Source organism: Carassius gibelio, chromosome B17, assembly GCF_023724105.1.
Source record: "Carassius gibelio isolate Cgi1373 ecotype wild population from Czech Republic chromosome B17, carGib1.2-hapl.c, whole genome shotgun sequence".
Classification (NCBI taxonomy): Eukaryota; Metazoa; Chordata; class Actinopteri; order Cypriniformes; family Cyprinidae; genus Carassius; species Carassius gibelio.
Genome location: NC_068412.1, coordinates 16,764,650 through 16,784,230, shown reverse-complemented (window position 1 = coordinate 16,784,230; position 19,581 = coordinate 16,764,650). Strand labels below are relative to the sequence as shown.

At 36.9% G+C, this 19,581-nt stretch overlaps 1 protein-coding gene across 4 annotated transcripts in view; it reads left to right on the top strand.

Annotated features, from left to right (window-relative positions):
* The window catches only part of grid1a (glutamate receptor, ionotropic, delta 1a), a 223,726-nt gene that overhangs the window by 72,359 nt on the left and 131,786 nt on the right, over window positions 1–19,581 (top strand). Inside the window, exon 1 of one of the 4 annotated variants that reach the window (XM_052581351.1) lies at window positions 5,107–5,343. The exons of the other annotated variants lie outside the window; for them this stretch is intronic. Coding sequence (XP_052437311.1) covers window positions 5,310–5,343 — 34 coding nt within the window. The 5' untranslated portion in view covers window positions 5,107–5,309. Of the gene's footprint in view, window positions 1–5,106; window positions 5,344–19,581 lie in introns of those variants that run through there. 4 annotated transcript variants of the gene reach the window in all.

Below are 19,581 nucleotides of genomic sequence, written 5' to 3'. Positions count from 1 at the left end.
CTTTTCAGCATTCTGTACTTTTTATTTTTGGGAAGACGCTAATATGTAGGGCAGGACTGATGCAGAGCTGCCGTTAATGTACGCAGGGAAAGTGTTTGGACTGACAGAAGAAAGCAGAGAAGGGGGTATAATTATTCAGATGAGTATTCACAACTCCTTTTGAAATCAGAGGAGAACTCCTAAATGTGTCTTCAGGCTCTGAGACATCACACTTCAAAAAACACATGACTGTTTCCCTCAGTGGGTTTTACACACACCGGGGAGAAGGGTGGGTGGAATGCAAACCCATAAAAAATAAACTTCAAAATAACCGTCCCGTCACCGAAATCAAACACAAACACTGAGCAGGGCTGGTGCAGATGGTAAAAAATGCAAGTGCACTACAGTTTGTAATAAAAAGAGCAGATGACTTGACAATTGTCATTCTGGGAATACCTGTGTATTTTCATATAACAGAAGATATCAAGGGACAGATTGATTGTTGATTGTAGGTTGATAGATTCCAAATGCCATTTTTGCACCTTCGAAGCGAGCTGCAGGAATGTAAGGCTCTTTATTAGAAAATGTAGTTTAATCGAAAAGTTACTGGGGTATGGCATAGTGAGATCACTTTGCATTGGCCGAAGTGACTAGCTCATGATTTGACAGAAGCAAGTGTTATTGGGATCTGTTTGTTCAGTCTTTCTTTTGAAAAAGATGAGCTAAAAGTGATGCAAACACATTGTCATTTGCAAACAAAGAAAAGACTTGAGAGGGAGGAAGAGAGACCGATAGATTGGACGAGAGCAGGACAATGGAAGGGCCATATCCTTGGTGTGATGGTACATTAAATATGTAATCTATTGTTCTAAGCCAGAGAAAAGAGCAGCGTTTTATTGTCAGGCTTCTAGGTGTCTTTGGGAAAATTTGTACTAAATCAGTATTGAGCAAATTATTAAAAGACTGTACGTGTTAATATATTATCCTATTATGGTCCTATTCAGTTTGAAAGATTATAATCAGTGTTATTTCAATACTATTTATATGATTCATTCATAATATTTTAAATGGGCTTGTATTTTTATATTTAATTTTTCCAATTTTGTTTAAATAATTTTGTTGTGCCTTTATCATTTAATAGTTTTTCTATTTATATTTAACTTAAAAATAAAAACGTTTTAAATACTTTAACTCATGTAATTTCAACATTTCAAGTTTTTTAATGTAACATTTATATTTTATTTTAGCTTAATTTCAATTGACAAAAAAATATCAATTAATTAAAGTGCTCCCAAATTCAGGGCATTTTCTTTTTTAAAGACGTCCTCCCCTCTGACTGCCAATTTTTTTGTGCACCAACATCCTTGTTTCTAAGAGATTTTCCTATAGTGTAACCCTGTAAATGCGGCACACAGTAATGACATGAGTGCAATTACTAAAATGGAATTGAAGTGGTTGTTTTGCTTTTTGTAACATGTTTGGTAGCACATAAAGCAATTACATGGTAATTCACATGCAGAGCAAGAAATATGTTGCTTGCATCAGGATCAGGAAGTTATTTTCACTGCAAAAGCCAGCAGTTCTCTGCATAATGTAGATGGCCTATGAAAAATATTTTATTTTGACATGCTATATTTTTATTTAGAAATTGCTTGAATAAGCTGTTGAAGAGGTCAGTTAATTTAGTTGAGTATTCAAATGAGTCATGCAAATGCATGTTTTGGGTTTGTCATGCCATTCATTTTAGACTCCAAACATAGATGTGAAATTAAATTTATATTTATTAAAGGGGCTGTCCATTCAAAAATGAAAAATGTTTTATACAATGTTGTTTTGGACACCATTGACTTATATTGTGTGGAAAACAACAAACATTTTTTTTTTTCAAAATACTGCATTGTCTGTTTTTCACAGTGAAAAAAAGTTAAACAGATTTGGAATAACATGGAACATTTGAAACATCTTAGTTTTTCTTTAGCAAAAGGAAGTGAGTTTTGAACAACAACAGGTTTGAAACAAAATGGAATGATTGGAATGTCTTACATTTCCACAGAAGAAAAGGTTAGACCGATTTACAACCACGCGAGAGTGATTAAATGATGGAGTAATTTAAAGTTTTGGATGAACTATTGCTTTTAATGTGTTTTTCAGTATAGCTCATAGGCACATCTGGCAGAGTCCAGACATGTAAAGTCTATGTCCTAATGGATGTCATCAAATTAGAACAAGAATTAATGGATGATGGAAAACAGCTTCAGGAGATTTTCATGGGTCAAGGCATTTGTGACATTCCTGCGTTCGGGAATGATGTCCACTGTCTGTGCTTCAAAGTGCCGAAAGGTCAAAGTCTCTGCTGCACAATGCTAGTGCTGACTGTCATGTCCACTCCATGCAGTGACTGTGTCTTAATTAAATTAAGTTGTTGTAATTTCCTGGCACACACTGATAGAGCCGTTTTAGAACCGCAGGACTATGAGCCACTGTGTACCTGATAGTGGATTAGCATTTAGATGACTACTGCCAGGCCATGTTGAATATTACACCTCACCGGACTCTCTGGTCATTCCTTATTCCTCTCTTTTTTCCTCTTAAAACTCATTTCATCCTCCCCCGAGGTATGGCAGCGTGCCGAACTGTCGGTCCACGGGGGTCGACGGCAGCCACGCAAAACAGAGGACAAGGTGGAGAACAGCAGGGGAGAAGAGAGGAAAGAATTTCTGGCCCGTTAAAAAGGGAAGAGATGAGTACCTTATCGCTCCTTGATTCGTTTATCTGTCATGTCCAGGTTCTTCATGAATCATCCAGGACAGGAGCAGAGTCTAGTCTCTCTCTTTTTTTAGTTTTACATCTCTCTCTCCAGTTCTTTTGCGAGTGAATGAGCAAAACATGGAGTCTGAAGTCCCCTACTCGTCCTTTGAGTGTCCGGACCCAGGGATGCCTACATGAACATTCACTCGCAGCAGGAACTGAATTGAAAAGCCACTAGTGAGACAGTCTTGCTGCATCTATCTATCTATCTATCATTTTTATTACTATTATTCTATCTATGAAATTCAAAGTATTTCCTCTCTAAAGACATGCTTTACACCTCTCTCTACACACACACATCCATACACTAATCCCACTCCAGCTAGTCTGATCATGTTCACTCCTTTAAATTACTGCGATCGCAGCATTCAGGTGTTCATATCGGGAGTCAGTATTGCAGTGCGCCACAGCAGAATTCACACACATGGTGTCTGTCAGTCTGTTGCATCTCCATTTCCTTGTCCTTTGTGTTGAATCTGTGGGCTGCCTTCCCTGGCGCCTCTAGGCTATTGGCACTATCGTGCTAAGACGGTCCACTGTGTCTGTGGGAGTTTGAGTCTATCTGTGCGGCCCTACTTGGCATCTCTAATCTGAAACCTGTCCATTCAGCAGTACCAGCTGGCCCTCCCCCTACATAATCCCTCATGCCAGTGATGCCCTTTGGTTAACACCCACCCCCTTGGCCACCTACTGCGGACCATGCTGGTATTTGATCAAGTAATTCCAATTGCGGACTGCCCACCATAACCACTTCACCCACTTGCCAGCAGGATGCGGTTCATGACCCAGTCACATGCTCTCACAATATTATTTTAGATCCGACAACCTGCTAGGGGGAATTTGTAGACTTGAAGTCCATTCTCCACAGGGCTTTTGTGAAGAGAGTGCTGTTTTAGAGGTTCGCAACACAGGAGTCATTTAGTAGGAGTGGCTTGCTTTTCACAGATCAAAGAACAGGTGTCATTTTATGTGTCTGTACTTATGTTTCTATGAGCGTGTGTGCGTGTGGAAGGAGAAGAGATAGAGAGAGGTGGAGGAAAAGAGGGAGAGAGATATCTCAACAGTATCTTGACAGCCTAGATCATATCACAGAGCCTCAAAACCTGCAGCCATAGTCTCTGATGGAGTGTGTGAGTGGCTGTGTGTGTTCCCGCCTGTCGTCAGCTGGAGCCGTTGAGATTAGATTGACAGAGAGGGAGGGAAAGGGACTGTGGAGACATCTCTAAAGACTCCTGATAGAATAGCCTGATAATGCCAAAGAGAGAGGAGAAAAGATAAATTTAATAGCTTGACCTTCCTTATCAGAGTCCCAAAACAGGAGGAATGGACTGAAAGACATTATGAGAGAGAGGAGACTGTAATGGAAGTTGGAGCCTCAGTATAGTTTGTTCGCTACTTTGTACACTAAACAGTTGTGTGTGATATTTCAATGCAAAAACCTGCATCTTATTCACCAACCACCCACAGTCCAGATAAACTAATCTAATCAGAGTGCTAAATGCGCTACAATTGTGCTACTCTGTATTTAAATTAAGCCACTGTCAATGCAGACACGCCTCCTTTCTTTACAAATTAGGCTCATTATAGATTTGTACTCGAAACGCAGTGCTAAATGCCTGTAGAACTTAACCGCAAGCTATTTTTACATTTGGAAAGCTGGTGTTAAACTGAATTTCATTATTATCTGAAATTGTTTGCTGTGCAGATTGATTCATTAGGACAGTTCACTCGTGCACCGAATCGTTTGCAGTCAGTTCTCACAGTAAAGTAGTGGAGGGATATTTTATAAGATACAGCACTAGATAAGGTGGGTATTTACCTACAGTGAAATGCCTTCTCTTGTTTGTTAGTGACAAAGCATGTTTTTATGGTGTGTTCAAATTGTGAATGACTATACTACAGGAAAAGAAAAGTAATATTAATTTATATACATCTGGAAACATGCATTAATTAACTTGAAACAGTCATCAATTATTGAGTTTGAGCAATTAAAGTGACATTATTAAAACAACTTACTACACTCTTCAACTATAAGATTTCACTTTTTTTGTCCTCTTTTTTTTGTGATCAGAAACAGTACGTTCTGTACTGTACATCCCAGCTGGAGTATGAATGATGAGATCATTTGATGAATCACCCTGATAAAATAGTACAACCCCCTGTGATTAGAGTCTGATGGAGTGTTAACAGGGGGCGATTCTCAGGAATATTCAAATGTAAATGAAGTGAGATGGAGTAGTCTCTTCAGGAAGACATCTCCTTTTTAAGTGTTAGATTTGGATAGTTTATGCACAGTAGGCCTTATAGTAGAGTCTGAATATAGGATAGTATGAATATACATGAAGGCACATGCATTTGTTCCTGGATAAATTATTACAGAGTTTAAATGTAAAATTCTGACCTGCTTTTTTTGACAATGACTTGTCCGTACAGCTCATGTCATGTGCTGCAAACTATAAATATCTGTGAAAAAAGCATTGTGATTTTCACTGACAGGTCCTTATCTTTTCTTTGTGTTTTTCATGCTTTCTCCACTTGATGACTCCTGCTATTCAGGTAAGCACTGCAAAATATTCCTGTTATTTTTGGCTGTGGCACAGATGGCTCATTTATATGCTTAAGGAAAAGAGTAGAGCACTTTGCACGCATATGCGCAAAGAGTGAACCCTTCTATTATGATTGAGCGCGCACTATGTTTACATCAATCAAGTCTGACACAGTACACTTCGGTAGCTTGTCGATACTTGCCGTAATTCTGACACCCATTTGCAGGTGGTCCTGTGATCGCTCAGTATGCATCCCAACAACTGCTCAATGGCAGAATTCAAGAGCTGATACAGATATGAATTAAATATGAAAACAAGGAGGCTTATATGTTATAATTGAAAAGATCAGTGTCAGCTCAGGCCAGTTCTCCAAAGAACAGATATATGCTAATATATAATGTCTGATTATTCAGACCAGAGGGGAAGGTACATACTGTAGCCCTGTAACTGATTTCTTTAAATGCCTAATCAAAGGATTAATAGCGAAGGTTTTTTTTTAAAGCTGAGAGACAATTATGTCTGTAGTGTATCAAGAGAGTCCCTTTTTTATTTTTTTTTACATATTACAGTCTTTGAATAGCTCAGAAAGTTCTTTTACAGGGTCTAAATTATTAATATTTTCATTGTGACCATTAACCCCTTTTCTGCAGTTTTTATTCTTAACCCTTGGCCTATAGACCACTCAAGATGATAAATGTGTTTCTGAACTAGTTCTGTCTTCCCAGGTCCTTGTCTGGGTCAGGAATTTTTGTTTTGTTTTGCGTGGCTTTTAACCTCGGTGAGAGTTTGTGGCATGACCGGAATACTCTATGTGCCATTTTAGCAAATGCAATTTTTGCAGAGCCTCAAAATAGAAATCAGCCCTAACGATTTATTTAATACTGAGATTCAAACTGTCTGTCAGCGTCTTCTGTGTGAGCCAAATTTGGCTTGGTGGTATCTGTGGCTTTATTCAAAAAAGTGGAGAAATGAAGAGACATTGTTTTCCATTTCGCAGGCTTTTATGTATCCCAGCTGAGGCACTTTGCAGAAATTCAGACCTGATTAGATCATTTCAGTTAAAAACGTCATTTCCACAACATGTTGCATTCTCATTATGTCACAGAATTCTCCGAGCACTGCATGGTTAAGCCAGACACATACTCTGCACCACCGCTTCTAGCTAAGCAGGCAATGTTTTTTTTTTTTTTATCTTATTGTGCTCTGAAACAGTGTAGCCATAAGGGGAACTTCTGTGGTCATATTTCTCTTTTAGGTCACCAACTGTAGTTGTTATTCCAGAAAAGTTCCAGATAATCCTGCTAAACAAGTTAGTTAAAGTCTATTTTTAGCGCTGTGTTTTGGGCCGATTCAAATCAAGATACAGAGGTTGTGATATGAAATGTTTCGATATGTTACGATACTGTAAGCAAGGTGATATATTGGGATATTTTTTATTTTAGGAATAGGATATATTTTTAGGAAAGCTGTCATAAAGAACACACTACTATGTGCAAACCTTGGCAATAGATAAATAAATAAATATATAAATTCATAAAAATTATTTAACCAGAACACAGTGGGATCTGCATTTGTAATAATCAGTCCCTGTAACATTAAACTTTATTGAACCACTTTTCATGCAGTATGAGTCAAGGGGGAAAACATGTATAAATGTATAATATGTAGTTTATAAAAACCACCATATATATTTTAGACCCTGATTTAAAGAACCACATTTTAAATTTACAATCATAACATTTTGATCTGAACAAAATAATTACATCTGCTTAAAGGGTTAGTTAATCCAAAAATGAAAATTAAGTCATCCTAGGTGACTAATTTTTTTTTAATGGATGTGCTTTTCATTGAACTTCCCATAAACCAATGCAGTGCACCACCCACTGAGTGGCATCAAACATCTTTAAAAATCAAAGAAAATTTTTAAAATAACTTTGACTGGATTTGTATGAAAGTAGAAAGTCATATACACCTTAATACACGCTTAATTTTTTAAGTTTGTAATTAAGTTTGTTCCACGTGGAATCACCGAGAACGTGATGCGAGCAATGCCCCAACTGCACAAAACACGCCACAACAACCACAGTCTCATGGTGGATGTTACCACAAAAGCCTAAATGACGCCACGTTCAATCTTTGTACACCGAAATGGGAACTGGAACAATTCTTTCATCCTCCATTACTAGCAGTGAACTATATTATGGCATGCCCTAATGCTAGTATTTCCTGTTACTGTTTGAGTTCAGAGGTGAAGACTGCTATCTAGCGGTCATGATATAAACTCAGAACTAAAAACTGACTCTTGTATGATTAATTAATTACTGTTTTTAAATATTAATATTCCGTTTCTGAGAATCGATACAGCATCGTCAAAAAAATATTGCGATACTATGTGTATTAATAATTTCTTACACCGAAACCATTTTTATCGCTAGCTTTCAAGTAGCTACTATAAAGCATACTGTAACTAGCGGCCTGAATGATGAGTTACTTAATGTCAGCATTTATAGTTAGTTACTTGATAAATTAGTTAAAAATCACCATTTGTAGTTTGTTACCTGAATGATTAGTTAAAGTGAATGTTTATCTTTAGCTACCAGTAAACATTTGCAGCCAACTACCTGAATAAGAGGCTAAAGTAAACATTTATAGATAAATACCTAAGTAATATGGGTAGTTAAATTGAATGTAACAGCTAGCTACATGAATGATTAGTTGATGTGAGCATTTATTGCTAACTACCTAGCTTTTAAATAAAGTTTTTAAATGAATAAGTTGTGAATGGAACAGTTTTGGTACTATTATTCTGCACAATGCAATCAGAAAGTGTGTGCAGTTGTATAAAATGTACAGTATCATGATTAATATTTCATTATGCCAGAAGTGACAGCTACTCACCTCTTTGATAGCACAAGATATTAACCAGAACAACCTGTCAAATGGATGTTGTGTGTATTAGAGCACAAAAACTTTTCCGAGTTAATTATTTGATAAGATCAAGCCTAATTTTCCTTATGCATTTCTACTCATCCATCCAAAGTAAAGTTGAAATGGCATTCTTTCTTTCTTTCTTTCTTTCTTTCTTTCTTTCTTTCTTTCTTTCTTTCTTTCTTTCTTTCTTTCTTTCTTTCAAAAGAAAAGAGCAGTAAATTGTGATAACTTTGAAGGTTCTGAAGTGAGAATTACATGATGCGAAATGTTATGCTTGAGTGAACAGCACATTGGTCAAAAAGCTATATACGTATACTTTATATGAATGTTTTTCTACCATAAAATGACACTGAGGGCCTGTTAACATGTTACATGCATGACAGCTCCGTCATTTTAACAGTATGTTCTACATAGTCTCCCATAGCCAGACCTTCAGACTGACGACTAAAGGTCTGGAATCCTGCTGCTTTCATTGGCCAAGGTCCGCCCCATGAGGCCATTTGACCAACATGTCAAACAACCAATCACAGTTTGTTTCGTTTCAGCATCATATTTCAGGTCATGGAAATATCGCCACAATAACAGACCAGGTAGCCCTCTTTGTTTCAAGGCAGAACGTTAAAGAATGTGACACCCAGGCTTATACTCCTGGAAATCCTGTATGATTCAGCTAATCCGATGACGATATTGAAACTCCTGTGTTTCCACTTTTGTGTTCCATATGCATCAGACTTTCTGCCCACGGTTCGGGGGCTGACGTCTGAGGCTGAGACTATGTTCTACATAAATGAACAGCTTCCAGCCTGCAGAGGATGCCTATGGCAGAAACAGTTCTGAGTGTGACAGAAACAGAATAATGCATGTTTTGTGTATTTATCTTTGAATATGAGATGGAGCATATGTGTGAGATGGATGTAAGTGTAAACGCACTCAGGTATAAAGACCCTAATGGATGATAAACTGATCCCTCACACCCCTAGCAATATGCTGCAGCTGAAAACAGCAAATTGGCAAGAAGGAAAAAAAACTACACTGGGTTTTTTATAAATAGAGAGCAGACTGGATTGTGACATGCAAGTGCAGGCCAGATTCGAACCTGTGTTCTTATGAGCTAAACAACTTGTGTGTCTGCTCTGGCCATGTCTTCTCTTTTAACCTCAGACATGAAGGTGTTGTTGTGTATGAGTTCATGAAGCAAGGCTTTCACCATCCCTAAAAATAAAAACGCAATCTCAGTGATGTTTTGTGACCTATCGTCAGGCTGTAGCCTGTCCAGAGTGTCAGAAAGATGCTGGCAGCAACATGCCGCAGGTCAAAACAACCAAAGTGTCAGAGACTGTAACTTTAAAGCTGACATTACACCAGCTGCTTGGGCTGTTTCATGTGAAAATACTGTCAAAGAGAAAATAGCTTTTCACTTTTTCCTGCCACTCTCTTACACAAATGCACTCAGTCCATTCAAGACCACTGAGTTTTCTACATCTTTCCAACAGTAATTTGTCCTTTTTTCAAAAGTAGAGTGATTTATTCTCTCAAATCTGTTTGGATGGGTCATTTAAATTAACAGATTTTTTTTTTTTTTTTTTTTTTTTTTTTTTATCATTGTTACGAACATTAAACATAATGTGCTTGAAGGACAGAGTGACTCAAAATGATCCACTCAATCCTATTTTCGTAGAAAAATATTTTTTTGTATTTTGGACCAATAAATTGTGTAAAAAACTGGTAAAAAAAAAAAAAAAAAAACAAACAAGCTTGATCTTTTATTATTATTTTTTTTTTATGTAGATGAGGCTAATGAAATTATGAGCATAATAAAATCTGAAATAGACTGTAAGAGAATCTTACCTTGGTTTGAACCATGTGGTCAAAATGACTATGAAAATACTTTTATTTTTGAGATGTCAAAAGTTCAAAACATTATTTTGAAATGGAAAAATAAATACAACATTAAAAGGCTAAAAGTGAAGGACAAATCCTACAGTACAAATGAAAATCCTACATACTGTAGACATTGAATGCAATTAATTCATTAATATTTAATGATTAATATTGGCATATATTCAAAATATGTTTTATTTAAACTCTTAATCTTTTAATAACATGATGTTTCCATGGAACAGGTAGAAGTTTAGTGAGCACTGGTGAAACTATTACTTATTTATACTGTATTATGGATTTGTTTACCTGTGTAGGCTGCTTAAAGTTAATGGCAACTCAGCCCTGAAAACCAAGGATCAAGGATTTCGTGTTCTCTGAAACTGCATCACTAATGCTACTAACCCAGAGGACATAAACATACACAGGCACAGTTCAATCTCAAACTGCCTTTTGACCTACAAACACTTCTTTTCCTCTGTTGGTTCTTCTCTGCATATCTGTGCAAGAAGAGTCATTCATTAAAGATCTTAAGCCTGCCCGGGCACGGTCTGCTGTAACACTGCTCAGATGGAGCCATTTTGTTTTAGTACGTTGAGCGTGTAATTGACCACAGCCACCCACTCGACAACTCATATTGCTTCTCTCACTCTCTTACTTCAGATTTATCTCCAAACGTATATCTGTTCCTCTAATATCTTTTCATTTCACCCTCTCTTACCTTTCGATGTGAGGCTGGTGTGAATCTGCGCTATGTTCTTTGACAACCAGCAGCCGAATAAATGCTCTCTCCCCATCTGCCATTTCTTCGTTTGGCTGCTTTGAAAACTCTTAAATGATGTATTTTTTCTTTGTTACACATGAGGTTCAGTTTTCACATTTCTGCTAGCACTACTTTCTCACAGTGACAAAACGGCTGACAGGACTTTTTATTAAAAATGCATTAAAAATGACTGATATGCACCTGGTTTGAAACATTTGAGACTGCTGAGCTAATAATATTATGAACTTCCAGACTGTCAGAGATTTTTTTTTTTTTTTTTTTTACAGTGCACACATTAAAACTGAACTAAAAATCCGTTCATTGTTAGCATTATATCCATAAAACAATGTGCTAGTCCCATTTTATTACACTTACAAGCTAACAGTCTAATACAGTCATATTTGATGTCACCATCATGCATAGAATAAGGAAATCCCTAACTAACATCTTCAAATGCTAAATGTACATTCAATAATATGTGGCAGTAATGCTGTTGCTACAGTAGGAAGGGATTCTGGTTTAGAGCAAATTAGGTTGTGTTTATTTTGGTTCTTTGGTAATAGACCATTGTATGCTGTCGTTTTCTGATAAATTATATAATAATTAGCACCTTTTGTAATTTGGTCGTGACTAAGCTATCACTAGAGCCCACAATATTACAGGTAAACAGTGCAGTGAGAGAATGAGTCATTAGCCTTTATGTGTTTGTATTCCTGAGAGTGCATGCCATTATGTAGGCAATGATGACACATTGCCAATAAAATGTAGGTTGTGTTTTATGAGGCTGTGTTGCGGAAGCTACTCAAAGATTAAGCTAGCTACTAACTACTCATACAGAAAAAAAGTATATTATTGTTTTCATGTATTGTTTTGACAAAGTTGTCTTGTGTCAAGTGATTGGAGAATGTCATTACCTGCTGTATAGAATCATTCACAAGCTTCACATGTAGGTTTTCAAATTAATTATCTTCTTCATTGCTGGCAACCAACCGTATCTGCAAGTTTGATTTCAGTTTGATATTGCCAGTTAAATATTCTCTGTATGCAGCACTGTTTCTGTTCTCTGTGTTTAGAGGATTTAAAACTTTGCAATGCATGAGACAATTTTTACTCTATAAGTGGGATAAAGTGTGAAAAAAGTGTTTCTCTCCCAGTTCCAGTTCCGTAAGGAATTTTGTTCATCTTCGGAACACAAATAAAGATATTTTTTATGAAATCTGACAGCTTTCTGACCCTGCATAGACATCATCAAAAGAGATCATGTGAAATAAGTGGTTTAACTGTAATTTTATGAATCTATGAGAATACTTTTTGTCCGTAAAACAATTTGTTTATGAGCAGAGTAATATACACGTACTGTATGTGTCACGGTGCTCTCTTGAATGCGTGGCTGAGACTGGCCTGTAATACAAGAAATCATTGAATGTTTTTGTTGTTATTTCTTGCGTTATTTTTTAAGTATTCCTGTAGCTTCATAACATTACGGTTGAACCACTGATGTCACATGGACTATTTTAATAATGTCCTCACTACCTTTCTCGGCCGTTTTACAGGTTTTGAACAACAAGAGGGTGAGTAATTAATGACAGAATTTTCATTTTGGGGTGAACTATCCCTTTAAAGCTCTTAGATCCTCCTGTATCCAATCAACAACCACTGGATTGAACCAAGCCTCTACATTTTCTTTCTTTTTCACTAATCTGTTTTGTTCAGATGTACATCACAATAGGCAAGAAAAGATGTAGCTACTTTCGTAAATATTCACTTAGAATATAACACTGCATTTGTCAACGTTTACATGCAAAAATATATTTGATACGGAAAAGCTGATTTTTTAAACTAGCATCACTACATTTCACTCTTCTAAGAAACTTAAAGGGGGGGTGAAATGCTATTTCATGCAAACAGAGTTTTTTACACTGTTAAAGAGTTGGATTCCCATGCTAAACATGGACAAAGTTTCAAAAATTAAGTTGTACGTTTGAAGGAGTATTTCTGTTCCAAAAATACTCCTTCCGGTTTGTCGCAAGTTTCGGAAAGTTTTTTTCGAGTATGGCTCTGTGTGACATTAGATGGAGCGGAATTTCCTTATATGGGTCCTAGGGCACGTCTGCCGGAAGAGCGTGCGCTCCCGTATAGCAGAGCACTGACTGAGAGCACAACAGACGTTCAGAGCGAGAGCGTCGCGAAATGTCACAAAAGGAGTGTGTTTTTGGTTGCCAGGGCAAGAAAACCCTGCACAGATTACCAAAAGAGAAACAGCATTAAGGGACCAGTGGATGGAGTTTATTTTTACAGAGCATCAACGGAGTTGTGCAAGTGTTTTGTTCTCCTGCATTTCGAAGATGCTTGTTTTACAAACAAGGCCCAGTTTGTTCCCCTGCATTTCGAAGATGCTTGTTTTACAAACAAGGCCCAGTTTGACGCCGGATTTGCATATCGTTTATTTCTTAAAAAATAATGCAGTCCCAACGAAAAAGGGTCACGATCGTGTGTTGGAACCGCATGCGGTGAGTAAAACTGCTTTCCTCATGGTAAAGTCACAGCTTCCAAACGCTCTCAACGCAAAAGCCTACTGGCTCGTGATTCTTTAGCTCCGCCCACACGTCACGCCTCCAGTCGGTCGTGTTTTTCTGGGAAAAATCGGTACAGACTATCTTTCTCTTATGAATATAATAAAACTAAAGACTTTTTGGAGTTATGAAGGATGCAGTACTACTCTATAGGTACTCAAGATTAACAGGAGATTGAGTGAAAACGAGCATTTCACCCCCCCTTTAAAGCGCCACTACAAATAAGAAATCTATTACGCAAGACAATGAAAATCCAAATCAGTCCCTTATTCTTTCCTCTTTGCCTGTTGTTTCTCTTAGTCATCACAGTGTGCTCAGTGATCGTGAGACAAGACGCAATTAAGGATTTGTGATTTGGATATTAAATCAAATCCTCATCACTGAGGCAGTTTCAGCAGCTGTGTCTTCTTCTGCTGTGTGTGCACCCTCTCGTTGGTTCATCTGGTTATAGCCACATTTGTACTGCATTTCAGCAGCAGCACTGATCTGTGTCTTTTATCTGAAAAGAAAAATAAATGAACAAACAAATACATATCAGGGCTGACGTAAACAGACAGAGATGAAAGCACAAGGCGTGGTGGTCAGGGAAGACTAGTGGGGCCACTCATGCTGAAACTTTAATTAAAAGCATTGTTTACTCTTACTGAAGACCCTACAGTCCCGTCTGCATGAAAATGATGTGTACGCGTGCAGTGGTATGTATTGATAGTGTGTGTGCGTTGTTCTTGCTTGTGCAGTACTGTGTAAAGCAGACTGCTGTTTTCCACTGCACATCTCATTTGCAGGAAGTCGTGATCTCATTTTCCTGGTGTGCTTTCCATTAGCAAAGAGAGACACTACAGCATTGCAGAGGTGGAGGAGTGCGTGTGTTTTAGTCTTCCCAACAATATCCAGATATATGCCAATTGCGAACATTTCACACTTTAAAAGTCTGTCTCTATATCACGCGTTAAAATATTTATTACAGAATCCAGTGGTTGTTGAGAGAGTGGTGAAGTGCAACTAATCCGTCAGTCCCCTCAGGATGTGGCGATCTCTCTCAGAAACGAATTCAGATTTAACCCATTCATGCATTATTTGTGGTACGTTGCTGCAAAAAAAAAAAGTGTTCCACAGTTCTCTTCAAGATTCTGTTTGAATTGAAAAGCTGTGGAATGTAAATGGATTGTTCAGGCATCTGTCATCATTTACTCACCCTCATGTTGTCCCACAACATTTAGGAAATTATTTATAAATTTCCTTATTATTTGTAAGTTTCATTTTTGAAACTTTCATGAAGTTTTCAGTATTGATCAAAAATTATCATTACCAAAACTCTCATTGTATCTTAAATAACCTATAGCAGCTGGGGTGAACTGAGCCATGCTAACAGCCAGCTTTGACCTTTAACCTCTTTTATCCTGATGTTGATTTTGGCTAGGTATAAGTCAAGCATAGAAGAAGTAAAAATGGATAAATAGACCTCAAGTAATGTATTTAATTTTGACTTTGGCAGTGGTCAAGGTGCCTCGTTTGTTCTGCCATCTAACCGCTCTGTTCTTTGTTTTCCGTGCAACCTAATTATTTGTCCTTCTCATCTGGTTTCTGGGTTCTCTAATAACAGAGCAGTCCAGACCTGGAGACCCTGCCTGGCCCGTGTTCAGTCACACTGCTGCTGTAGAACTGAAACAACTGCAGCTGCTGATAAAAGGCTCAGTTACTGGACACTGATGTAGAGAATTAAATCTGCTCCAGTCCAAATAAAAGTGCAAAGTAACCCTACAAGGCAGGAGTTAATCTGGTTGATTTCGGTTAATTGGCGACCACAGTCATAAAGAGATTAATTGCATGGTGGATTATTTCATTATGCTGTGACTTCATGCCGACATAAAGAGACACAAACTGTGCGAGCTGATAAACGGCTGTCCAGCACTGTATTGTAAATTGAATGCTCTGAATATGTGTTCCAGACAGATTTATTTCACTCACTAACACTGAACATGTTGAGATGGTCTATCTTTTTTTTTTCTTAGGACATTCACAACTAGGATTAAAGATTGGTTTTAAGAGCTCAATAAAAATTATTCATGAACATTTTGTAGCACTTAAATGTCAGAAATTTTTATCAGACATGCTCAACGACGTGTTTAGATTTTTTTTTGAGGCAGGTGTATGACTTGGATGAGGGATCATAGTTGTTCTTTTGAGTCTGGAGTGGTTTGAAAGACATCAAGTGCTAAATTCAGATTATATCCGGCGTTTTGAAGGTCATTTTATGATTTTGAAAAAGAACCGCCACAATCCCTTCTGCAAGACAGCTATTAAAAATGGTTGTAGTGTTGCCATCTACTGTTAATAAAATTGGCCTGGCTAGAAAAAAAAAAAAAAAAAAACCCAGGCTAATATGAAAAGCAGAGAATTAAGTCTTGGCAAGAAGCAATTAAGAGACACGCAATTAACTCACCATATATTGCTTTAATGATACCATACCTGAATGGATTTGAAAACATAGCAGTCATCCCATGTGTTAATTGTTCTGTTTGAACAGAAAGAATGTTTTCAGATTCAGAAGGTTTTAATTTGCCTGGGGCTAAGCTGACAGTTTCAACATATGCAAGAGAAGTACAGGATAGAGAGGGTCAGAGGTCACAGTATATCAGTTTGTTTAATCAATATTGAGTGTAGGTGTGGTACATGGATAGTACAGATATGTCTTTGCCAAAGTAAGAGATTACTGCATAGTCTTTATAAATAAACAGTACCATTTAAAAGTCTGTACGTTTATATGCATATATGTATAGCGTATGTAAAAGAAAACACTTACGCTGACCATTTATTTGACAAAAATAGTAGTATTTAAATAATTTAATAAAAAAATTAAATAAAAAAAATCTTTCAGAAAACATTGTAATATGCTGATTTGGTGCTGAAGAAACATTTGTTATTATTCTGAATGTTGAAAATATTTGCTACTTAATATTTTTGTGGAAACCATGATACAATTTTTTCAGGATTGTCTGATGAACAGAGAGAAAGAGAAAAGAACAGCATTTATTTGATATATAAATGTTTTATAACAGTATAAAAGAAATTTAAAAAAACAATAAAAGTATTCATTTTCTTTCATAAAATATCTCTGAACCCAAAACATTTGAACAGTATTGTAAAAAAACTCACTGTGAATCACCCTTTTACTTTTCTTTGAAATCTGAAGAATTACTTTCAATGTTTTGTCTTTGCTGTATCTCCTTTAGTCAATGTTGGACCTGGTGTTATAGGGCAGCAGTGTCACCCTGGCACATGATTCTCCATCTCTCATCCGAATACTGTCTGTTCCGATGAAACATGATACATTTGCTCTGACAGATTGTACACACACTTTGGTGTTGCTGGGATGATTGTACTCAAGTGTTTTCTATGCATTCTCCAAGACGCTAGAAGCACATTCAAAAATAATTTATTTTTCACTCTTTTGAAGTAAGCAGTGAAATTTTATCAAATATTATCAATAATAAAAAAATAATACAAATAACAGTGGACAGTGCTTCTGTACTTCTAAACAAGAACAACAAATCAGCTGTAACAGGCAATTTCACTGTGCAGACTGAAACATGGGCCATCTTTAGAGTTTGATTAATTTAAACCTAACCTCCAGGCCTGGGCTGCTCTGAGCTGCTGTGAATATATGACCATAATGGATTGAAAACAGGAGGAAATGTTTACACCAGTGTGCTTATTGGAATATAATTTAAGAACAGTGCAATTAACCTGCCAATTGAAACAGTAATGCAGTGATTAACATTTCATTGAGAGTTATCCACCCTTTTACAGTTCAGTGTGTCGTTTTAATGCTCAGTGGCTGAACAAATGCACATTTTTATTTTGCCTTGACTTGGAGAAGCTCCATACAGATCATTACTGTGAGCACCTGAAGTTGGAAATTGGTTTAAATATGGAGGCTTAATCCTTCACCGGCCCATCAGATCCATCGCTGCCAGCCATGCTTCTTCCTCCTCCCTCTGCAAACAATGATGCAATTTTTCACAGCTCATTTCCATTCATTACTAATTAATCTGTGAGACAAGCTAATCAAACCAACAAGCTTTATCAATCACTGGACAGCGAGAGGGCTCCTTCAAATGTTTGCGTGTGTGTGTGTGTTTGTGTGTGTGTACCCATTCTGGACTACAGCTCCTTAAGGCTTAACTTTCAGCTGTGGTCTGTACTTTAGAAAAGGGCATGAATAAACACATTATCTGCAGGTAGAAAATATCAAGTAGAATATATATTTTAACGGGCCACCAGCAGCAGTCCTAGCTGACTTAAAAAGTCAGTGATTCATTTCATGTTAGTCTAGTGGTATTGACTTATTTAGCTTGACTTATATATTGACTTATAATCAGTTGAGTTTACATACATTTTTCCATTAGCTGCAATGAACTTTCTGCAATATTTGAGTGAAATGAAGTCATTTCATTTAATAAATTTGACAATAAACGTAAAATGGTATTTTACAGCATGTAGCTCATTTGCGAATTTGCTTTGAATTAAATGTGTGCATAATAAAACTGTATTTATTTATTATTCTATTATGTGAAGAAAAATATCTTTAACAAGTTAATGATTAATTTCATGTTGGTCTAGTGTTAGTATAGTTTGTAATATTTAGCCTAGCAAAATTGTAGCTATATGTGAATTAAATATACAAATGAAATGTAGAGATACAATTTACAAATTATGATATTATAATAAAAATATGTTTGTATTTATTTATTGAAGTTAAATTAAAATATCTATTTGGGGACTGTAGGCATCTCTGTTTCTGCATAAAATTCAGCTTGCAGTATGTAGTAGGGGACTAGAACATTACATTTCATCCTAGTCTATATTTGCAAACTCAGAGCTGTGAACTGTGAATAAATGTCTATATTTTACATTATACTTTCAGTTAAAACTCAGCACCCCCTACAGCACAAAAAGTAACTTTAAGGTTTAAAGTAACTCACTTTAGGGCATAACAGCAAAGTCAGAGGGAGGGAGTCTTGTCCGGGACTTGAACCAGAAATCATCCTTTCTGGTTTAAAGCCACAAGCCATTTAGCCATTAGCACATACATCAATAGAATATGTGGCATACAGTAGTGCACAAGCTACTCAAAGGCCATTTGTCTGTGATGGAAACAAATTGATTGTTTTCACCTGTGCTTTGACCTTAAGGAGCCCTTTTTTCAGAAGACATGTCGTTCTTGTGATTTCATTGGGCTTCACATACTGCTGAGTGTACCAAGCACTTCACTGCCTCTTCTCCCATCATCTCCCTCTCTCTTGGATTCTGTCATGCTTGAATTTGTGTAGATTGATTAAGTTGTCCTTGAGTGGAGCATCCAAATTCCTTTTTGAACTTTCAGAGTCAGTTGTAACACCGGGGCTGATGAAACAAAAGACTTTTCTAAAAAAAAAAAAAAAACACAAATGCATATATCCTGTGAGCCTGTGGGGATTATATGCAGAAAATAATCACATTAGAGCTAGAATAGGCTTTTTGTTTGGAACAATACGTCTTTTTTTGTAAGTGCATGACAGCATATCTTGCCACTGAGGCTATTTTTAAACTCAAGCTTAGGTAATGTCTTCTTTGCGAGTATAATGCATATTTTCTACATTTTCACTAGGGAAATAGCCAGAGGTGCTGTGCCAATACAACATTTCGTCACTGATTTTTGAGCCAAGTGCTTTTTCTAAGTTCAACATTGTATTGCTAGTATTTGTACCTGTATAATTAAAAAGAAAATGATATGTAGTGTAAATTTGGCTGGGAATTGAATGCTAAACAAAAACTGATCAAGAGACAAAAAACGCCTTTTCCGCCTTGGAAAGCTTCCCAAATTTTTCCATTCCCTTATCTCACAGAAGACACAGTGCTAGTCAGACTTTCCCTAGTGCCTGCTCAAAAAAAAAATAGCTCAAACTGTTTAGTTTACTCTTAGTTTAGTTGAATGAAATCTCTTTCACACTACATTCTTAGGATTTCATCAGCCCTTTCATCACCTGCAGGTTCTTCTGTGCCAGAGCTTCATGGACTGAACTTAACCGTGTCCTGTTGCACTTCACTGGACACCATATCT